The sequence below is a fragment of the Muntiacus reevesi genome, chromosome 10, assembly GCF_963930625.1.
Source record: "Muntiacus reevesi chromosome 10, mMunRee1.1, whole genome shotgun sequence".
NCBI lineage: Eukaryota > Metazoa > Chordata > Mammalia > Artiodactyla > Cervidae > Muntiacus > Muntiacus reevesi.
Genome location: NC_089258.1, coordinates 61,113,176 through 61,136,895, shown reverse-complemented (window position 1 = coordinate 61,136,895; position 23,720 = coordinate 61,113,176). Strand labels below are relative to the sequence as shown.

The 23,720-nt window shown below is 41.5% G+C and overlaps 1 protein-coding gene and 1 non-coding gene across 3 annotated transcripts in view; one reads left to right on the top strand and one right to left on the bottom strand.

Annotated features, from left to right (window-relative positions):
- MTUS1 (microtubule associated scaffold protein 1) overlaps positions 1–23,720 on the bottom strand; it is a 187,131-nt gene that overhangs the window by 70,819 nt on the left and 92,592 nt on the right. For both annotated transcript variants that reach the window (XM_065901479.1, XM_065901478.1), the window contains exons 4-6: positions 15,412–15,573; positions 6,454–6,588; positions 3,943–3,981 (exon numbers count right to left, since the gene is read on the bottom strand). In XM_065901479.1, the coding sequence (XP_065757551.1) occupies positions 3,943–3,981; positions 6,454–6,588; positions 15,412–15,573 (336 nt within the window). The remainder of the gene's footprint in view (positions 1–3,942; positions 3,982–6,453; positions 6,589–15,411; positions 15,574–23,720) is intronic.
- Positions 2,115–2,186, top strand: TRNAC-ACA (transfer RNA cysteine (anticodon ACA)). The gene has a single exon. It is a non-coding gene; the product is annotated as a tRNA-Cys (tRNA).

The following is a 23,720-nucleotide window of genomic DNA, read 5'->3' as shown; positions in this document are numbered from 1 at the left end:
ACAGAACCACGGCGTGATTCATACTGTCCATTTCTTCTCTCAGTCACTTGTTAATTTGCCATTGTGATAACCTTTCCTATCAAGGGTCACTGTTACATTAAGTGTCAGTGTTAGGCTTTGGAAACAAGACATCACAGTCCCACAATGTGACAAGGGAAAATGCCTAACGCTAATAGTTTTTCCGCACGTAGAAAGGAGATATGTATTGGAGGGTTTTTTTTTTTTCTGCTATGCCTATGAAAACAAATATTCCTTACAATACTTTATATTTTTACTTATTTTTGGCTGTGCTGGGTCTTCGTTACTGTGAGGGCTTTCCCCTAGTTGTGGTGTGTGGGCTCCTCACTGCAGCGCCTTCTCCTGTGGAGCACGGGCACTAGAGTGTACAGGCTTCAGTACTGGTGGTACACGAGCTCAGTAGTTGCAGTTCCCGGAGCACAGGCTCAATAGTTGTGGCACGCAGGCTTAGCTGCTCTGTGGCATGTGGGATCTTTCCGACCAGAGGATCAAACCCGTGTCTCCTGCACTGACAAGGCAGATTCTGTACCACTGAGCCACCAGGGAAGCCCTACAATACTTTATGTAATCTCTGACTTGAAACGTAAATTAAGACTGCCTTTCCAAACTGCACAGAGCAGGCATATTAGACTTGTTTAACTAGTTGCTTCACCATGACCAGTATCAATAGCAGCTTCCAAAGCACAGAGATGTCACACAACAAATACTTCCCAAAAGAATTGCAAAACTTGTATTTTGAAAACTATCAAAAAGTTGTTGAAAGAAACAAATGGAGACCTAACTAAAAGGGGGGGGGCACCCCATATTCATGAATCAAAATACTGAATATTATAAAGATGGCCAATGCTCCAGAAGTGCATCTGCAGATTCAATGCAATCTCTATCAAAATCCTAACCAACTTCTTTACTGAAACTGACAAGCTGACACTAATGTTCACATGGAAATTCAAGAGACTCAGAACAGTCAAAATCATCTTGAAAAAAGGACAAGTTGAAGGATGTGCACTTTCTGATTTCAGGACTCACCATACCACAGTAATCAAGACAATGTGGTACTGATGAGGATCAACACACAGATCCATGTGCAACCCCATGGGCTGTAGCCCGTCAGGCTCCTCTGTCCATGGGAATTCTCCAGGCAAGAATACTGGAGTGGGTTGCCATGACTTCCTCAAAGGGGTCTTCCCAGCCCAGGGATCAAACCTGGGTCTCCAGCATTGCAGGCAGATTCTTTACCATCTGGGCCCACCACGGAAGCCCACAGGATAGCTTAGAGGGCCCAGGAACAAATTCTCATGTTCACAGCCAACTGTTTTCAACAAAGGTGCCACGATAGTTCAGTGGAGGAAAGAACAGTGTTTTCCACAAATGGTGCTGGGACAGCTGGAAATCTACATGCCAAAGAATTAAGTTGGATCCCCCTACTTCATATCATATCCTATCATATACAGAAATTAGCTCAAAAATGCATCAAAGACCTAAATATAAGAGCTGAAAGTGTAAAACTCTTAGAAGAAAACATGGGCATAGGTCTTCATGACCTTGTACAAGCAATGGCTTCTTAGACATAATGCCAAATGAATAAGTAACATAAGAAGAAAAATAGGTAAACTGGATCTCATGAAAACTAAAAATGTGCCTCAAAGGGTATTATCAAGAAAATGAAACAACAGGGATATGCTGGTGGTACAGTGGTTAAGACTCCATACTCCCAACACAGGGGGTCCAGGTTTAATTCCTAGACAGAAAACTAGTTCCCACACGTCACAGCTAAGTCCTGGCACAGCCAAATAAATATTAAAAAAGAAAGAAAAAAAGAAAACGAAAACACAACCTACAGAATGGGAGAAAATTATTTGCAAATCATCTATCTGGTAAGAGCTTAATATTCAGAATATACAAAGCACTCCTACACCTCAATAATAATAATATAAATAAGTTTAAAGTGGGCAAAGGACTTGAATAAGTGTTTCCCCAAAGAAGATATATGAATGGCCCATAAGCTTCTGAAAGATGCTCAACATCTGAGTAGCCATCACGGAAATGCAAATTGAAACCACAGTGAGATACCAGTTCATACCCACTAGAACAGGGCTTCCCTGGTGTCTCAGATGGTAAAGAATCTGCCTACAATGCAGGAGACCTGGGTTCAATTCCCAGGTTGGGAAGATCCCCTGGAGGAGGAAATGGCAACACACTTCAGTATACTTATCTGGAGTATCCCATGGACAGGATCCTGGGGGGCTACAGTTCATGGGGTCGCAAATGGTCGGATACAGCTGAGCAACTAACACTAAATCTAGACTAGACCCACTGGCTATAACAAAAAACAGAACCTAAAACAGTGGATATATGTGTAACTGAGTCACTTTGCCGTATAGCAGAACTAACACAGCATCGTGAATCAACTGCAGTCCGATAAAAATGAGTCAGAAACAAACAAAAGCAAGTGTGGACAAAGATGTGGAGAAGGTCATGGAAATGCAAAACAGTGCAGCCACTTTGGAAGACACTGGAAGTTTCCCAGTTACACCCAGAATTATCACCTAGCTTTCAGATAAAAGATATCTGATTTAAGATGTAGTCATTCTGCAGCGTGCTGGGCTTCCCTGGTGACTCAGGTGGTAAAGAATCCACCTGCAATGTTTTATCTCCTAAATACTAGGATGTGTTGGAAATTTAAAGTGAAAGAAAATAAAAATCTCATTGTGTGCAGAAGACTTTCCTTTGGCCTTTAAAAATTAGTTTGGTAGACATCTATGTTCAAACGCTGGCTCTTGGAAGCCTTTATAATTTAAACTGCTCTGCATGGCTGGGTCCTCTCTAGCTCTATAGTAAGTGAGAACCTATAACAGGTAAGCCTGTAACTTGCCTGCCTGACTAAGCTAAGGAAACCTAGCACGCCTCAGGAGCATAAAGTTATTCCATGTGTAAGGTTATCCATCCCATTTTCTTTAATATACTACCTGTATATAGGGGGTTGGGGTGAGGGGTGTCCACAAATTTATACCTCCTATCCAGGCTTTCCTCACTACATCATAGCCTTTAACTAGGAACCAGCAATGCTCCTTCCTAAAATTTATTGCAATTGTGACTGTATATTTATTTGTGCAATCCTTCAACTTTCCTGGAACCTTCCTGAAGACAAAGCCCTTACTCATTTGGGGCTCACCTTTATATCCTTAGCTCCCAGTGCTATCATGAAGCAGGAATATCTGTAATCAGTGTATCATAGTAATACCCTTTTGCCTCTGCCGTGTGATTTGCTGTTGTAATCCTCAATGGACTCAGAAGCCATAAAACTGTCTTATAACCACATATTAAGGAGGAGAATTTAAGTAGTGGATAGGCACCTAACCAGCAATAGATAAACCATAGAAACTGTAGTGAGTACAGTTTATAAAATCTTCTCTGCCTTCAAGAGACCAAGTTTTTTAATTCCCAGTTGATGTTCAAAGGTTCAGAGACAGTCTTAGAGATAGGTGTGAGTTTGTTCAATAGAAGTGTGAGAAGGAAAAGAAAAGTGTTAAGTGCTTGAACTACTAAACCTGATCACAAGATTATTTAACAATTAAAGACTATCCATTTTATAACAGCATACTTCTTAGAAAAAGTATATTCTTCACATCTCCACATGCTGAATAATAAATATGCTCCACATTTGAAAAAAAAATCATTACTTAAAAAAGCAAATTATCTGTGATTAATAAAACATCCTTCTGCATCAGATGGCTTAGCAACCATGTTTACCAAGTTTCAACCCTATGACAGCCAACGTCACAAGCAGTTATGTTTATGCCACAAAACTGAAAGTATATTTATAAGCAACTAGTGAAAAATCACTGCAAATACACTTAAATACTTGATAATGTAACTTTACAAAATGATTCTTTTCCTCTATCTGTATTTAAAGTGGTCACTTACCTGTATTCAAGGCTGTAAATAGACTCTTTCTTGAAGGATCTAAAATATAAGAGAAATATTTGTAAGATACACATTTTACAGGAAATATCACACAATAAACCATTTTACAAATAAAGTTCCCTCTCCCAAGCATAAAAAGACATTCCAAATAAGATCAAAATGGTAGTTTAATGGTTTAATGGTGATATTATTCATTGTCACCAATTAAATATGTTAGGACAAACCACAGTTTTTTTCAATTCAAGAACTGCTGAAATTCAAATTTAACAGTACTGAATTTACACGTGTCTTACACACTTTATGCTATTCCACCACTTACAGAGCAGATAAAAGGCCAGGTTTTATGGAAGAAAGGGTGTGATTTCTAAAACTGCCAAGTATTAAATCCAGTTGTATAGCTATTCAGCTAAGAAGGAAAAAAATATATATATGCTTTTCCTTCAAACAGATATGATATAAAATTGTAAGCAGGGGAATTCTTTCACAATGTATATATGCATTAAATCAAATTTATTATAGTTTTCATTGTCAATTATACACCCATAAAGCTGAAAAACAAATACAACCAGGAGTGGTGACAGGCACAGAGATACAAAAGTCAGTCACGAGGAGATTATGAGCACGTCTTCCTGACATGATAGAGTCGTTTCTAGGGCAAAGCACCAGCAGATCAGTCAGAACAGTTGCCACATTCTATCCGTGGAATTTTACAGAGACGATAATCTCTTAAAATATGTGGCTGTTGTAAATGGAAAGCATTGATTTCCACTCAAGTAAAACCTCTGTGATACAAAAGCTCATAAATTCAGTAAAAGGGCATTTTAGAATACTGAGGTTCTCTGTTCTGTAAAGGCATCCGAGGAATCAAGCTACTCTAACTCTGCAAGTGACCTGAGTCTCAAAGCCAGACACTTTCTTTCCAGGTACCAGTGTGTGTGCAGATCACGGGGCTTTATCATCCACCAGTGAAAACCACAGATTCATAAACTGATGTCAGCCCAACAAGGGGTCCTTTGATGCCTCAGAAGTTTATTTAAGACCTTGGACAGATGAGGACCTGCTGGCACTTGGAAGAATCTTTCTGCCAGTATCTGTACCTATTCCCTCTTGAATTCAGTAGAAAAGGAAAGTGTTGGTAAATACTAATAGGTAATCAGCCTCAAGTTACCACAGGAAACTTCACTACATACATCTCTCTCTCTCTGTCACACACACACACACACACACACATATTGAGAAGGAAGCAGAGCAACAGACACACTGCTTTGGGAGACTAACACCTTTCTGGAAAGGTATTTAATGAGATAATAACAAGTTTCCAAAGATTCATACAGTTTAACTCAGTGATCCCTCTTGTAGGAAAACCCCATGGATGAAACTAGAATCTGAAGCAATGAACAATGTTCACCTTCAAAGATGTTCATCCCAGTATAAGGTGCCATAGTGAAAGTCAGAAATTGTGTCCAGGAACCACAGAATTAGAAAACAGGAGACAATCTCATAGTCATTTAAAATGAAGATGCTCTCATGACATACTACTAAATTAATAAAAAGCACAGCACAAGAGCACGTATATACTATGCTCTGAGTTTTCTTGAAACAAAAGGAAGATGATGACCCATGCAAAAGGAACGAACAGGAGGAAATGGAACAGTTATCCGTGGTTGATGGGATGAAGGAGAACTGTGTAACTTTACGTGTTTTTTAATCTCTCTAATACAAATACGCTTCACATGTGACAGCTCAGGCTTCTCATTCACAAGTATTCTTCCAGCTAAACAATCTTTCAGTTCACTGAATAACTGCTAATGTGATTCAGCTCCACTGTGATAAAGCTGCAAGAGAACATTCCAGATAAGCAGCGGTCCCCCATCATTTCTGGCACCAGGGACTGGTTTCATGGATGACAATTTTTCCATAGACTTGGGGGCAGGGTGGAGGGTTGTTGGGGGGAGTGGACAGTTTGGGGATGATTCAAGTGCGTTACATTTATTGTCACTTTATTTCTATTATTATTACATCAGCTCCACCTCAGATCATCAGGCATCCAGATTCCAGAGGTATATACCCCAGAAGTATATATCCCTATGTTGTAAACCTGAAGATTAACCTTTATAGCTGCAGCAATTACAAAGTAAGTAATTCAGAGAAGAGATAAAGAAAGGGGGTGGGGGTGAGGATAACATGTTTGGACCCAAAGCATGTAGTAAGCCATGCATTTCTATTCCATTACTATAGATTGCCACTTTCACATAATTTAACTCTGGAAGTTTTATTTCTTATCTCCTTATACCTTTGCTCTATCTGATTTCTGTGTATCAAGTTTTAGCTACAGAACCAGCAGACTCTCAGAACAAGAAGAGCTCCCTCAGTGTAAAATCTGTTATGTCTTTATTTCTCAGACTTTTTGTAAATAAAAATACCATGAACCTGTCAACATTTTTAACCTCCTATGAGCCAAGGATTTGAAAAGCCCCGTCTTCCTCTTCTCTTCAGCGGGAGGTCCCATACCTTTTGGAGGAGTTTTCAGGAAGTGCGCGTGACCTCTGGGTACCAAGGGCTTCAAATATAAGGGTGCTGAGGAGCCATTTTGAAATGCTGGTTTTGGAGGTTTTTCCTCATATTTGATGACAGCGGCATTGCCAGCTAGAATAGAAAAGTGCATTTTAGCTTACTGATAACCACAGTACGAATCTCCCATGACCTATCTGTCCCCCTTGAGTTAGCAAGAGCTCAGTAAGCACCCACACCACGTGCCAGTCGTTACCGGAGGCTGGGGATACAATGACGACAACAGGTAGTTCCTGTCTGCCGGGATGCAGGGTAGGAGGTAACCAGGGTGATCACATCCTGGTACAGCCCAGGTTCACGCCTCAGGTCCAGGGCAGCTTTCATCCCTCAAATCTGGGAGATGTTTTGGTATCCTTGGGGGTTCTGGAACCAATCCCCCATGGTACCGAGGGATGAGTATTATCCACAAGCTCATCTGTAGCTGTGAAGGTAAGATCAGGTTCTGACCCTTCTCTGCTGCAGCAAGAAGCTAAAACTCCAACATCCGCCCTAGAACAAAGGTGCCTAAGCCTCAGAGTTGAAACGGAAAATGGAATCCCACCTCAATAATAAAAGCATCTCCTGTAGTCCAGGCAAACCTTTCCTCTCTCACTCACACAGGAATTAACTCGGGGTTGGGGGCGGCGGGACGTTTCCAGGCACTAAAGGAGCTGAATAAAGGACTTTTGGAGCAAATCTGAGACTAGCCACCTGTGCTTAGACTGTGCTGTAATTCTGAGTCCATGACAGTTAACTAGCAAAAGGGGGCTCCCGCAGAAGCAGACCTACACTATTTCCCAGGAAGAGGTCAGAGTGAAGGTGACCAAATACTCTGTTCTAGGGCCAATATGTCAACGGGTCCTAGAAAGGATGTCTGCTATTTTGCTAGTCTCTGATTTTGCTTCTCTGTCCTCACTGGGACCCTAAAGGCAATCTTGGCATTATCAAAAGACAGTGATACATGGAAATAAAGAACACAGCTTTAAAAAAAATAGACAATTTGTAACTCATTGATTGTCTACCTGAATGACAATCTGAAACCACGGAGAAACCTGTAGATAAAGCCTTCAACAGATGCCTTGTTTACTTGTATTTCTTCTTTTGCACAGTAATGATGGGAGCCCTGGACAAAGAAAACCTGAGTATCTTTCAGTTATGTAAGACAACTGTGTAGACTGTTATGTTTATGTAGGTTCTCCCTCAATGAGATATTTCTCTTCACACTTATAGCTTCCCACTGGATTGAAAAAAATAACCCAAATCTTCTATTGTATCCTTAAGATTTGTAAGGAGCAGGGGAAGAGGCAAGCGAAACAAAGGAGCAGGATCTGTTTCCTGTGCTCTGAATTCAAAGAAAGCAAGCATTTTCACACTGCATTTTGGTAAAGGTGTGTTGGGCCCATAATGAGGTCCTATGAAACAGCGTTGCCGACTCTGGTACAGTTGACAGGACTATGGAAACTTTAGGAACACAACCAGCACCGTCATCACTTACTGCACTGTTTCTGGCTGAGTGTTATCTACATTGTAGAATCGAGTTAAGTGTCAAAAACCTTTAAGGAAAGGTTTGGAAACAATAGTACCGGCATGTAAAGGTAACACAAAAAGTTGTTTCAGTGACTTGCCTAGGTGGCTCAGTGGTAAAATTCCACCTGCCATGGCAGGAGTCACAGGTTCAACCTCTGATCCAGGAAGATCCCACATGCTGCAGAGCAACGAAGTCCGCGCATCACCCCTACTGAGCCTGTGCTCCAGAGCCTGGGAGCCATGACTCCCGAAGCCCACGCACCCGAAGCCTGTGCTCCCAGCCAGAGAAGCCACTGCACTGAGACGCCTGGGGCCAAAACTGAACAGTGGACCCCACTCACCCCGACTAGAGAAATCCCCTGCGGTGACGAAGACCCAATGCAGCCAAAAATAACACATAAAATTACATCTATCAAAAAGGCTGTTTCCAATTTTAGTAAGTGGTAATAAAAACAGAGAGAAGAGCAGCAGCGCTGACCTAATTAAGAGGGGGAGGTCATCAGTATGTCCTTATCATTCCGAAATTTTCCTTTTAGTTATCCAGAACTGAATCATCTTTGAAAAAGGTCACTGTCCAGGAGCTCGGCTCCTACAAGGAACTTTAATAGCCGAGAGGTTACCATGTTATACATAATGCCCAAGACTGTAAACACAGCACTTTGCCCTTTTTTCTCCATAGCTCAGGAAGGGGGAAAAATCAAAAGAAAAATACTTATAAAGTTTTATAGTTTTTTCAATTCCCATAAAAGTTAACCTTTTTATCTATCTCCCCTTGGTAACCATACAAACCACTGGCATGTTCATGTCACCATATACTTACTGGGCTGGAGGTTTGATCATTCACAACCTGGTTTCCAGGCTTAATATCCCCCTCTGCCAACCCAGACTGGACTTCTTAATCATTTGTTTCAAAATAATTTTCAACACCCAATTCTAACCATCCAATTCCATTCTAATTATTAACGCTTACGATCACAAAGGTCTTTATCACCAATCTTGATCCCTTTCTTCACTTCACACTTCTGCAAAGGGATGAGATGTCAACCCTACTGACAAATATTTATAAATTTGAAGACACAAATTTTTCCCTAGGTTAAACTGTCCCAGCTCCTACAACAGTCCTGAAGGATGTCACACTTGAGCCTGGTGAAGACCTGCCATCATGCTGCCCTGATCAACGCCAAGTCCCCCCTACAGGGAGCCGTCTGTTCTTCCTTGCCCAGGTAACGCTTAATACCAGGCCAAATCTACAGTCTTCCCTCCCGCTGACAAGTTTCTGTCAATTTCCTGTCGTGCTTTCCAATTCCCTTCTCCCCTAGAACGTGGAGATTTGAGTTTTCCAAAGCTGACACGGAGCTAACGTAAATGGTAAACACTAAAGATACGACTACTACAAAATTCAACATAACTTTTTAAAGAACCGATGGGAGTGACTTCATAGTCTTAAAGAAACAGAACCAAAGTGTCATAGAGCATGTCTTTTAGAATTTCATATAAAATGGATATTGGGTTTCAATCAACATTTCCACCTATGCTAAGTCAAAACCTATGAAGGGAAGTGAATAATGTTATTGGTATCAACTGTGTATTACAACAATCTGGATTCGAGTCTGCCTTTTCTTGACACTTTTTGAAACTATATTCAGCAGCAAGTAAGTTGCCTATTCAGATTTTGAAAAACTGAATTTAATTTACAGACCTACTATAAATTCATATGATAGTAAATCCACTCATTTTATTTCTAAGCTTTGAACATAAAGACTTTCGGTTTCCAAAGGACTTGGTAAAAGTATTTGTCACGAAAGCAAAAGACCCTTCTCACAAGGGACAATATTCCCGTCTCGGTCATGCGCAGAACAGGAGGCGCTGGGGGCCAGCTGTCTCACCACCGCCCTGGAGGCTCAGTCCTGCCGCCATGCGATCGCATCACTGTTAACACGCGAGGGTCAACATTCCATATGACAAGGATAAAAATGAGCTTGACTTGGGGTACAAACACACACACACATGCACTTCCATTTATATGTAACATATATACACACACACATACACATGTGCACACACACATAAACACACACACACTTCCATTTTGATGTGACATATATAATATAAACACACACATACATATACACAATATTCACACAACCACATAAACACACACACGCTTCCATTTTTATGTGACATATATAAACACACACACACACATGCACACACTCACATAAACACACACTTCCATTTTTATGTGACATATATAAATACACATACACATATTCACCCACTCACATAAACACACAAACACACACTTTCTCTCTCTCTGATCACCTACTACACACGCCCCCTTCATTCTCTCCCGTGTTACTAATGTGCTGACCTTGTGACCAACACTTACACATCCCTCAGTTCTCTAAGGCTCTCCTCTAAGCTGGCCTGTCGCTTTCCAGTAAACCCCAACTGGAAGGACAACCTTTATTACAAGGCACGATGCCTTGAGAATATTTCTCCCGCCTTCTGTTTCAGTTGGGCAGCCGACTGGGTATACTGAGAATGTCTGCATTTCCTCTCGTCTAGAATTATTATGTCCCAGTGATAAACCCTTCAGTGGCACAAGTTCCAAAAGAATGACGGAAGCACCTTGGTGTCGAGGAATAGAATGGAGCCGGGACTCTCTGAGTTGTGGTCCTGACCGGGCCACTGCCCAGCTGTGCCGAATTGTGTCACCTGTCTATGCAAGAGAGGGTCTGAACCCCTAGTGTGCAGACACTGCAAACGGTGTCTTGGGACCCCCACTAATGGGCGCAGGGTTCGTCTGAGGCCGAACACCCACTGGGAATTCTCCCAAACATGGTGCTCCGGGAGGCACGGCTGCTCCATGACGGCTGGTTTGTAGACTCAATGTGTGAGGTCCCCCAAGTGGTCGCCCACGCCTCAGCCAGGTCTAATACATGCCGTTTTAGAACTGTCCCATGCTGTGGTCAGCCCTGGACTTAGCTGCCCTGATTATGCCAGAGTAACAGATGCTCGTGAATCCTTCATTTCCCCACACGCAGAATGTGGTTCAAGTGAAATGACAGAGATGACCAAGTCTACCGAGAAAATAAAGAGATTCTCAGAGAAGCCCAAGCACAAGTAAAAAGATTTCCCTGCTAGAGAAAGGCTTCCACTGTTCCAAACGGTTATTTGCAAACTAACACTTCACACCACGCTCTAGCGCCTGCTCCACATTAGTTTTTGTTTTTGTTTAAAAAACATGTATATAACACATGGAGCCAAACTTCTGCTTGTTTTCCGAACTTTCGATGAATCAGCTTAACACTTCCCACTGTGCCAGATCCTCTGCCCACGTGGCTTTGAATCAAATCACAACTTACGTCCAAGCTCTGAAATTCCAAACACAAGGTCCCCAACCCTGTAGTAACAGGAAGGTCTCAGACATAATCCAGAAAAGCATGAAGACAAAACACCAGGCTGGATGATAGTATGTTTGTATTCAGTCATCCATTCGGATGTGCTTAAGTACTGGGCATGTGCCATAACACGGGGCCACCGAAGGTACCACCTGCCTTTCCCCCTTCCTACCTCAGGCAGGCGTCAGTGGTCAAACCCATGCTGGGTTTGCTCTGAGCCTGGAAGCGGCTGGGAAAACTTTCTCTGCTGTCCAGGTGATCCTCACCAACTGACCGGTATTGGCAGGTGACACAATACCCCATTTGCCATTCAGCAATGAGGACGGGACTGAAGGCGAGTGAGACTGATCCTTCTCTCCATTATCTTGACCCCTACTCCAAACACCCTCCTTCCAAGCTGTTAGGTACCATCTTATCATCATGAAGAAAACTAAAGTTAGGCAGAAGCCTTTGCTGCTGCAAGGATTTAGGACAATCTGGGTCTCCCCACCCATTCATCAGGTGAGAACACTGAGGCTAAGAGAGTGTGAGACTGTCCAGCTTCCATGAGTTAGTAAGAAAGCTTACAGGAGTCCACCTTGGATGCTCTTTTCTACTGTATCATCCATGTGCACCGGGGCTGGCTGTGAAGGTGAGGGAAGAGAAAGCTCCATTTCTTTAGTTTACCTCTGCCCGTTCCATCTCCCAGACAGTGCAGACAGCTCGGGTGTGCAACCTTTCATTTCCCCTTGCCATCTGTCTCCCAAAAATAAATGTGCTCATCATGCTTTTCTGGCCAAACTGGGAGGTGTAAGAAGCTCTTGGACTTCATACCTGCTAATATGGCAAAATTCTGGACTCCCCTGAGAGCTCCTTCTACACGCACACAAAGGTCCCTCAAAGCTTCCCCTCTTTATAAGACCTACACTATATAACCTATTTTTATCCAATGATCTTAAAAACTGGACATTAGCTCTCTGAGTCTGAAAGAGCTTACAACATTTAACCTCTAAAAATGAGCATATTTGATACAGAAACTACCAGATTAAATTTTGTACTAATATATATATTTAAAAAATCAACACTGTAACTTTAAAATTTTTCTATCCTGAAAAGAACACACACAAAGCACCTGCTGGAACCCCCACAAAAGAAAGGTTTATTGTCTTATACATTTTGATTCAGTTGCTTTAGAACTTGGTCGTGTTATTTCTATAGCATCCTTAAGCACGGCAAACCAGAATTTTCTAAGAGCATCTTGATATCTCAGAAGCGACTGCACTGACAGCATCACATCACAAAGAGAGGAGCAAACAAAGCAAGAAAACATTCTTTAAAAGCGTCCAAAGGCTTCACCCCAGAAGAATTTAAAACACAGATTGAAAGGTTATTTCCTAACATGACCCATCATTACCAGAAATCAGAAACACTGTAGCTCAAAATGATTTTTTCCATGTTTGAAGGTAATTCTGAAAAAGCACACATTTTAAATATTTTTAGATAGAATATGAGTAAAAGCATTAAAATGTGATGATTTCATTCTAATTCTAGGAAAGTATTTTTCCTATACTTGCACAACGATTGGCTAAACACACACAAAAACTACCAGTTGTTTCATCACAAATGAGACCATTAACTAGTCTTTTATAAAATAATTTCATGTGCCAAGGATATCGACAACAATGCTGAATTATATTTAACCCGAGTTCCCAAACACATAAAATACACAATAAAATTGGTTCTATGCAGAATTATTCACAACTTCAATATAAACATGCCCGAGAAATACCACAATTAACAAATTACGAGTTATAAAGATAGCAATCGAGAGATACTAAGTCAATTTATTGAAGGAAATTTAAGCATGCTTACAAAGAAAGAATCAAACCAGAAACCGTCGACCTACTTCTTTTGCCAGTAAACGTGGCTAACAAAGGAACTATACAAAGGCTGTAGGATCCCAGAACCAGCAGTGTCAATAAGGTAGCATCGTAGTGCCTCTCTGAGCCGGCCGGTGGGGTGAGTGTAGAATTGATAAATATTTTCGAAGACGCATCCGTGTCTGTACAGCTGCGAAATCCTCCTGGTATAGTCATTTAAAAGGATCTCAGCAAGCTCAAGCGAGGAAAACTGCAGCCATGTTCATGCTCCTATTCCTCATGCTTGCTCTTAGTGAATTAGAATGGAGCGGGGGGAAAAAAAAATCTAAGCTCCGAGGCACTACACAGAACAGATTAAACAGGCTAAACAGGCTCGCGGTTCTATCTAAGAAAGAGACTCATTGATTTGAACGCTTCATCTGAGACAGGGACACACAGCCAGTAGACAGGCTCTGTGGGTCTACGGGAAGCCCCTTTGTTAAAAGACAAAAAGGAACGGACAGAAGCATTTTGACGCCCTCCTTGGGAGTGTCAGACGCGGTCCTGAGCGGGGCCATGGCAACGTGGCGGTCCATGGGGACGCTGGGCAGTGGCTCCACAGACTCGCCTCCTGCCAGGGGCACAAGCGCCAACACCACAACCCTCCAGTCCCCCCCCTCCCCCAGAGCACCTGGGTGCTTCTGTTCTAGCAGTTTTGTTTTTAAAATTTCCTGTTACAAACAGAGAATGCTGCAAGTGCAATGACCTTAAGGGAATACACGCGTCAATGACCTTTTCAAATCAAGAATCAACAGATACATGCAAACCCTCTGATCTCCTGCCACGACTTCAAACTTCAAGTAGCAAGTGGATAACAGCCCCGTCTCACTGCAAGTAGCACATTCCAGGGTCCCTAAAGCTCCCATATGCAGCTACTTACTCTCATAGGACACCAGCTGCTGCTGCTAAGCACCCTCTTGGAAACGCGCTCTTCATTCAGTCATTAATTCCAAGTCTTAGCCACAAACTTTCTCAGTTCTGTCACATGCTGGCTGAGTGCCCTTGGACCAGCGACAACCTCTCTGAGCCACAATTACCTTGCATGTAAAATCAGGGTAATGGAAGTTATTTGAGAAAAAAACAGAGAAAGAATGTATGGTAACCCTCCATGGTGCTCCACACCCAGAAGGTTCAATAACATGACTCCAATCTGACCTTGTCCCCTCACAGAAAGAAGAAACGGATCCCCTCTAAGGCAGAGAGAACTCCCCTCCCCACCACCACTCCCTTATTCCTTGTTTTATCTGATAGTCTAGTTATGCATGTAAACATCTTCCTTATCCTCAACTATCTTTCACACAGGGATCATTTCTTTGATATCTCACATCCTTCCCAGCATCTACAGTGCTGCCTGTATACAGTAGGCACTCCAAAATTCTTCACATTCATTAATCCATGAGCTGTTGTTGAAAGAAATCAAAAAGGAAATGAGCAAATAAACACTAAGACCAAACACATCTTTTTGAATGAAAGGGACAACTCAACTGAATATTTAAGAAAATAGCTTCTACACAGAAAACAAAATTCATACTAATTGAAAGTCTCCCAAATATTCTGTTTAAATTATTTAAAACTAAGCTTGAAGTTATAATGTTCACTCCTAATACACTGAATCTAGCATCCGAAGTTTAAGATTAGGGAAAAAAAAATGATTCTATAAAATGCAGCTGTTTACAAAGAAAATGAAACTGAAGTTATCTGTTTTTTCTGATTTCCAGCTGGGTTCCAATAGTTCCTAGATCACTTTCTTTCCTTAAACAAACAAACAAACAAACAAAAACCCAACAACAATAACCCAGCATCTTCAAATGGTACACTTTAGAATTCGTGAAAAAAAAAAAAAAAAAAAAACCCACACGCCTTCAACAGATAAGTCTGTCAGTGTTTCCTAGCACATTCATCAAAAGAGAATGCTGTTGGGACAACTTTCTTCTCCTGCCAAACTTTTTTTGAGCAATTCCAAGGGAGAAGTGGGATGCGTATTTTCCCCTAAATCACAGAATCAAAAACCCTGATAATTGGTAGCTCATTAGTTTCTCTCACAACTACAGTTTCGACAGGCCCCAAGGTCTGACACAAGGCTGACTTACAGTTATTGCTGTAAGCACTCAGCTCACTGTGGATGCTGGCCACAGAGGAGGTGCTTTCTGTCCTCCGAAGCGCAGGGTTCTTCACAGACGCTTTGGGCCTAGGAAGCAATCTGGGCAGATTCACTCGAGACGGCTGTGCAGTTTTCAAGGATGCAGGTTTTCCTTGGGGGTTGAAAAAAAGACAAAAAGTTACCACGGCTATTCATTCCCAAAGCTCTAAGCTTGTAAACCCAAGCTCCTACATGAACAAGTGAAAGTGAAGTCATTCGTGTCCAACTCTTTGTGACCCTGTGGATAGTAGCCTGCCAGGCTCCTCCATCCATGCAATTTTCCAGGCAAGAATACTGGAGTGGGTTGCCATTTCCTTCTCCAGGGATGAACAAGTGAGTCAAGACATAAAATAAATATTAAGACTTACACAGGAAGGATTCCTGCAACCCTGTAACTGTGAAGGAATTAACTCAGGTCTTCTGAGACATGGGATTCCCTTGTGGCTCAGATAGTAAAGAATCTACCTGCAATGCAGGAGACTCAGGAGACCTGGGTTCTATCCCTGGGTTGGGAAGATCTCCTGAAGAAAGGAATGACTACCCACTCCAGTATTCTTGCCTGGAGAATTCCATAGACAGAGGAACCTGATGAGCTACAGTAGTCCATGGGGCTGCAAGGGGTCAGACATGACTAAGCAACCAACATGCATGTTTCTGTGACACAGAGTCATTTGAGACAGAAACTTTTGGCAACCTTGAAATCGAGGGATAAACAAATTGATATGACTTCTCAAAACACTGTTGATTTAAAAGTAAGCAAATTTTGCATTCCCACCAACAGTGTAAGAGAGTTCCCTTTTCTCCACACCCTCTCCAGCATTTATTGCTTGTAGACTTTTGGATAGCAGCCATCCTGACTGGCGTGTAATGGTACCTCATTGTGGTTTTGATTTGCATTTCTCTGATAATGAGTGATGTTTAGCATCTTTTCATGTGTTTGTTAGCCATCTGTATGTCTTCTTTGGAGAAATGCCTGCTTAGTTCTTTGGCCCATTTTTTGATTGGGTCATTTATTTTTCTGGAATTGAGCTTCAGGAGTTGCTTGTATATTTTTGAGATTAATCCTTTGTCTGTTTCCTCATTTGCTATTATTTTCTCCCAATCTGAGGGCTGTCTTTTCACCTTAATTATAGTTTCCTTTGTAGTGCAGAAGCTTTTAAGTTTCATTAGGTCCCATTTGTTTATTTTTGCTTTTATTTCCAATATTCTGGGAGGTGGGTCATAGAAGATCTTGCTGTGATTTATGTCGGAGAGTGTTTTGCCTATGTTCTCCTCTAGGAGTTTTATAGTTTCTGGTCTTACATTTAGATCTTTAATCCATTTTGAGTTTATTTTTGTGTATGGTGTTAGAAAGTGTTCTAGTTTCATTCTTTTCCAAGTGGTTGACCAGTTTTCCCGGCACCACTTTTTAAAGAGGTTGTCTTTTTTCCATTGTATATCCTTGCCTCCTTTGTCAAAGATAAGGTGTCCATAGGTTCGTGGATTTATCTCTGGGCTTTCTATTCTGTTCCATTGATCTATATTTCTGTCTTTGTGCCAGTACCATACTGTCTTGATGACTGTGGCTTTGTAGTAGAGTCTGAAGTCAGGCAGGTTGATTCCTCCAGTTCCATTCTTCTTTCTCAAGATTACTTTCGCTATTCGAGGTTTTTTGTATTTCCATACAAATTGTGAAATTATTTGTTCTAGTTCTGTGAAAAATACCGTTGGTAGCTTGATAGGGATTGCATTGAATCTATAGAAACTAGTACAGCCACTATGGAGAACAGTGTGGAGATTTCTTAAAAAACTGGAAATAGAACTGCCATATGACCCAGCAATCCCACTTCTGGGCATACACACTGAGGAAACCAGATCTGAAAGAGACACGTGCACCCCAATGTTCATCGTAGCACTGTTTATAATAGTCAGGACATGGAAGCAACCTAGATGCCCATCAGCAGACGAATGGATAAGGAAGCTGTGGTACATATACACCATGGAATATTACTCAGCCGTTAAAAAGAATTCATTTGAATCAGTTCTAATGAGATGGATGAAACTGGAGCCCATTATACAGAGCGAAGTAAGCCAGAAAGATAAAGAACATTACAGCATACTAACACATATATATGGGATTTAGAAAGATGGTAACGATAACCCTATATGCAAAACAGAAAAAGAGACACAGATGTACAGAACAGACTTTTGGACTCTGTGGGAGAAGGTGAGGGTGGGATGTTTCGAGAGAACAGCATGTATATTATCTATGGTGAAACAGATCACCAGCCCAGGTGGGATGCATGAGTCAAGTGCTCAGGCCTGGTGCACTGGGAAGACCCAGGGGAATCAGGTGGAGAGGGAGGTGGGAGGGGGGATCAGGATGGGGAATACGTGTAACTCTATGGCTGATTCGTGTCAATGTATGACAAAACCCACTGGAAAAAAAAAAAGAAAAAAAATTTAAAAAAAGAGATAATTAAGAAAAAAAAAAGTAAGCAAATTATTGTGTTCACACACTAGGCTACGAGATAAAAAATTGGTGAAAACTAAAAAACAACCAAGATAGGAAGGAAGAAGTCCATTTGAGAAAAACAATTCAAAAATACCTAATGCCTAACAGCAGGTGGTGCTATATTATTAGCACTCTTTTTTCATCTGCCCTTTTCATCCTTGGGCTTCCCTGATAGCTCAGTTGGTAAAGAATCTGCCTGCAATGCAGGAGATCCTGGTTCAATTCCTGGGTCGAGCAGACCCTCTGGAGAAGGGATAGGCTACCCACTCCAGTATTCTTGGGCTTCCCTTGTGACTCAGCTTGGTAAAGCTCTGCGTGCAATGCTGGAGACCTGGGTTCGATCCCTGGGTTGGGAAGATCCCCTGGAGAAGGGAAAGGCTACCCACTCCAGTATTCTGGCCTGGAGAATTCCATGGATAGTCCATGGGGTCGCAGAGAGTCAGACACGACTGAGTGACTTTCAGTTTCATCTTTACTCTTTATTTGCCAAACTTAAGTGGTTCTCACTCAAACTCCTAGCTATTGTTTGTAGCAAGTACATCCACTTTTCTATAAGATATGTATGGACACCCCGTTCTGTGGCATCCTTGAAACCACACCATCCTGATGCTTCCACCTGAACATTAGGACATTTCCTAAATCCATGCCTTGGCTCCAACTTTTTACATATTCGCCTCTCCAGGAGAGTCTATTTATCTACTTTAACCACTGCCCTATCTCGATGAACCCCAAATTCTCAGCTGCAGCTCTATCTTCCTGAATCTCAATGTCACTCACATTTTCATTTTTTTTAACATTGCAACTTAGGCAATTAGACAACCTCCTACCTACTAATGCTAATCGTAACTAAAATTTCCTTTTTTCCAGCCCCCAAACATTAGAATCACCTTTTTTTTCTCCATCAGATTCTCATATCATCTAACATTGACTCTCAGCGCCACTAGGATCATACAACTGAAGAATGTCTAGAGTTGAAAAAGACCTTAGCTGCAAATTATCGAGTCACATATTACCAATGTGGTAATAAGGGAGGAAAGTAGGCTTTCCAAAAAGTAATGCTCACTGCTTTGTCCCAATTAATTCACTTACAAAAATCTCACCTTAACAGAGAAGAAAGTGCTGAAGTATTTGAGGCCTGGCATCTCAAGTTCTCCTGTTCACAGCCTCAACCCTGGGCTGACCTCATGTATCCGTGTGAGCCCTGCTCTAGTCATCCTGGTTTTTTCTCTGACACCAGGATGTGCTATTCCAATCCACCAGGCACATCATTTCTTCTCAAAAAGGTCTCCTCCTCTAAATCTAAATGCTACAAATCCTTACCCACTCCCTTAAATGTTGCCTACATAACTGTTTTAGACCTTAAAGTTCTGTCCTTCCACCCTTTCCAGCTCCACTGTGTTGATCTTCTGAATTTGAAAACTAAGATCTGGACCCAAACTATAATCTGTGATTCCCCATTATCTGCAACCTATAGCAGTGGCGCTCATGGTAAAGAACCTGCCTGCCAATACAGGAGACATAAGAGAAATGGGTTCGATCCCTGGGTCAGGAAGATCTCCTGGAGAGGGGAATGGCAACCCATCCCAGTATTCTTACCTAGAGAATCCCAAGGACAGAAGAACCTTGCGGGCTATGGTCCATGGAGTCACAAAGAGTTGGACACGACTGAAACAACTTGGAACCACCCCGTGTTAGCACCAGTATCTCAAGGCAACAGTATTTTTAATCCCTTTAATTAATATTTAAATTTAAAGACATAACAGGCAGTTCTAGGGTGGATTCCTAACCAGTTCTTCCCTGAGTACTTCACATGCGTTTGCCTCTCTACACACACACCCACAGACACATCTTTTTATTTTTCCAGGACTTTTTACTCTATTCTTCTCTTCTGTCCATTCCCGTGAATACAATGGGCTTCTTTCCCGTCAGTCCCCAAACTCTGCCTAGTGACTTACAAAGGGAGTTGACAATTCTCTTTTAAATCCTTGCTGCCAGTTTTTTAAGGAATCTCCACACTGTTCTCCATAGTGGCTATACTAGTTCGCATTCCCACCAACAGTGTAAGAGGGTTCCCTTTTTCCACACCCTCTCCAGCATTTATTGCTTGTAGACTTTTGCATAGCAGCCATTCTGACTGGCATGTAATGCATGAGACAAGTGCTCAGGGCTGGTGCACTGGGAAGACCCAGAGGGATGGGATGGAGAGGGAGGCGGAAGGGGGGATCGGGATGGGGAACACATGTAAATCCATGGCTGATTCATGTCAATGTATGGCAAAAACCACTACAATATTGTAAAGTAATTAGCCTCCAACTAATAAAAATAAATGGGAAAAAAAAAATCCTTACTGCCCCACCTGGGGGTCTATAGAATCACCTCTCCCTATATTAAGTTTGAGAATCACCACCTCTTAGTGAAGACTTTCCTTCCTGGTCATAGCAAACACCATCTTCAAACAACACAAGAGATGACTCTATACATGGACATCACCAGATGGTCAATGCCGAAATCAGATGGATTATATTCTTTGCAGTGAAAGATGGAGAAGTTCTATACAGTCAGCAAAAACAACACCAGGAATGACTGTGGCTCGGATTATGAACTCCTTATTGCAAAATTCAGACTTAAATTGAAGAAAGTGGGGAAAACCACTAGATCATTCAGGTATGACCTAAATCAAATCCCTTATGATTATAGGGTGGAAGTGACAAATAGATTCAAGGGACTAGATCTAATAGAGTGCCTGAAGAATTATGGATGGAGGTTCATGACACTGTACAGGAAGCTGTGATCAAAACCATATCCCAAAAACAGAAACACAAAAAGGCAAAATGATTGTCTGAGGAGGCCTTACAAATAGCTGAAAAAAGAAGAAAAGCAAAAGGCAAAGTAGAAAAAGGAAGATATGTCCATCTGAATGCAGAGTTCCAAAGAATAGAAAGGCTTTCTCATCTCTGCTTGCTAAGTGATCAATGTACTCACTATGGCAGCAAATTTGGAAAACTCAGCAGGGGTCACAGGACTGGAAAAGGTCAGTTTTCATTCCAATTCCAAAGAAAGGCAATGCCAAAGAATGTTCAAACTACCACATAACTGCACTCATCTCACATGCTAGCAAAGTAATACTCAAAATTCTCCAAGCTAGGCTTCAACGGTACCTGAACCGAGAACTTCCAGAAGTTCAAGCTGGATTTAGAAAAGGCAGAGGAACCAGAGATCAAATTGCCAACATCCATTGGATCACAGAAAAAGCAAGAGAATTCCAGAAAAACATCTACTTCTGCTTCATTGACTACGCTATAGCCTTTGACTGTGTGGATCACAACAAACTGTAGAAAATTCTTAAAGAGATGGTAATATCAGACCACCTTACCTGTCTCCTGAAAAACCTGTATGCAAATCAAGAAGCAACAGTTAGAATCGGACATGGAATATGAACTGGTTCCAAATTGGGAAAGGAGTACATCAAGGCTGTATACTGTCAGCCTATTAATTAACTTATATACAGAGTATATCATGCGAAATGCTGGGCTGGATGAAGCACAAGCTGGAATCAAGATTGCTGGGAGAAATATCAATAACCTCAGATATGCAGATGACACCACCCTTATGGCAAAAAGTGAAGAGGAACTAAAGAGCCTCTTAATGAAAGTGAGAGAAGAGAGTGAAAAAGTTGGCTTAAAACTCAACATTCAAAAAACGAAGATCGTGACATCCAGTCCCATCACTTCATGGCAAATAGATGCAGAAACAATGGAAAGAGGGACAGACTTTATTTTCTTGGGCTGCATAATCACTGCAGATGGGGACTGCAGCCATAAAATTAAAAGACATTTGCTACTTGGAAGAAAAGCTATGACCAACATAGACAGCATATTAAAAAGCAGAAACATTACTTTGCCAACAAAGGTCTGTCTAGTCAAAGCTATGGTTTTTCCAGTAGTCATGTATGGATATGAGAATTGGAAATTAAGAAAGCTGAGCACCAAAGAATTGATGTCTTTGTACTGCTGGAGAAGACTCTTGAGAGTCCCTTGGGCTGCAAGGAGATCAAGCCAGTCAATCCTAAAGGAAATCAGTCCTGAATATTCATTGGAAGGACTGATGCTGACGCTGAAGCTCCATTACTTTGACATGTGATGGGAAGAACTGACTCATTGGAAAAGACCCTGATGCCGGGCAAGATTGAAGGCAGGAGGAGAAGGGACGACAGAGGGTGAGATGGTTGGATGGCATCACCGATTCGACAGTCATGAGTTTAAACAAGGTCCGGAAATTGGTGATGGACAGGGAAGCCTGGCGTGCAGCAGTCCATGGGGTCGCAAAGACTTGGATACGCCTGAGGAACTGAATTGAACTTCTTGGGCACTTCCGACTGAGGGCAAAGGACCACACCTTCCTACTCAGATCCACACTTCCTTCTGTTACAACATCTGTTTCAATGTGCCTCTCAGACTAGTCTCTATGGTCCCTGAGACCAGAACAAGAACTGAGGATATAGCTAAGCATCTAGCATGGAGTGAGTGCTGAATGCTTGCTGAATGAATGAATTTTTCTTTTGAGGCCAATAATAGGGGAAATCGGGAGTGGGGGGTGGGGGGGAAATAGGAAGAAGTTGGGAAGGACACAGACTGTCAGCCCTTAGATGCACAAGGCTGAAAAATACCATTAGACATGGTAACTAGAGTTGATATACAGTGGTATCACTGTAATGAAATTGCTATGAGAGTAGAATGAACCTGTTCATACACTCATGGTAAACACAAGAGGGAATGAGGTTTAACTAGATGATAGCAATCCTTTCACAATGTATATGTATATAAATCAAATATCTTAGACATTATATCTCAATGAAGTCATAAAATACATGTAGAATTTTAATGATAACAGTAATAGAGGTAGTTTTAAAAAAAATTTAAGGGGGTATTCCCTGGCAGTTCAGTGGTTAGGACTCCATGCTCTCATTGCCAAAGGCCTGGGTTCAATCCCTGTTCAGGGAACTAAGATACCACAAACCACATGGTGTGGCCAAAAATTAAAAAAATAAAAATGTTTTGAAGGCCAAGAGTGATGGACAAATTTTAATAATCTCTTCTCTCACCATCTACACTGAAGCATTCAACAGTTAACCAATTTTTATAAGCTTAGTTGTCCTTCGTTAATAGACTCTTCACTTTATCAATTAAAGGGGGATTTTTTCTACATTCCTTATAATGATTAGCATAAAATGAATATTCAAGTAGCCATTTGACTTTTTAATGTATATTTGGCCACTGGTTTTACTTGCTCTTAGGAGGAATAAACAGATTTTGCAATATAAATTTACCAAATTGCTGCTCCTTCAGCAAATTCATTCTAATGAGCCGTTATTATGGGAAACAATGAACAAGGCTGGGTAAGTGACAGATAAAAATTTCTGGGTAGTGACTTCTCTGGTGGCTCAGTGGTAAATAATCTGCCTGACAATGCAAAAATTTCTGGGCCACCGTCACAACACAGTCAAGGTCAGAATGTTTAGAAAATTAAACTTTTCTATTTTTTTTTTTAGAACAGGTTGTCCCACATCATTGTTTCTGAAAGCATCAAAGGTTTATAGACACTTCTCCATATGTCTCAGAATTACTACACACCTGTCCCCTCTGATTTCAACACACAGCCTGGCACAGAAGCAAACTTACCCCCAAAAGCCTGATTCTCATTCCAGAGAACTGGCCCCTCCCATTTTCACAAGTCTCTCTGTCATCCAACCGCACCCTTGATCTAAT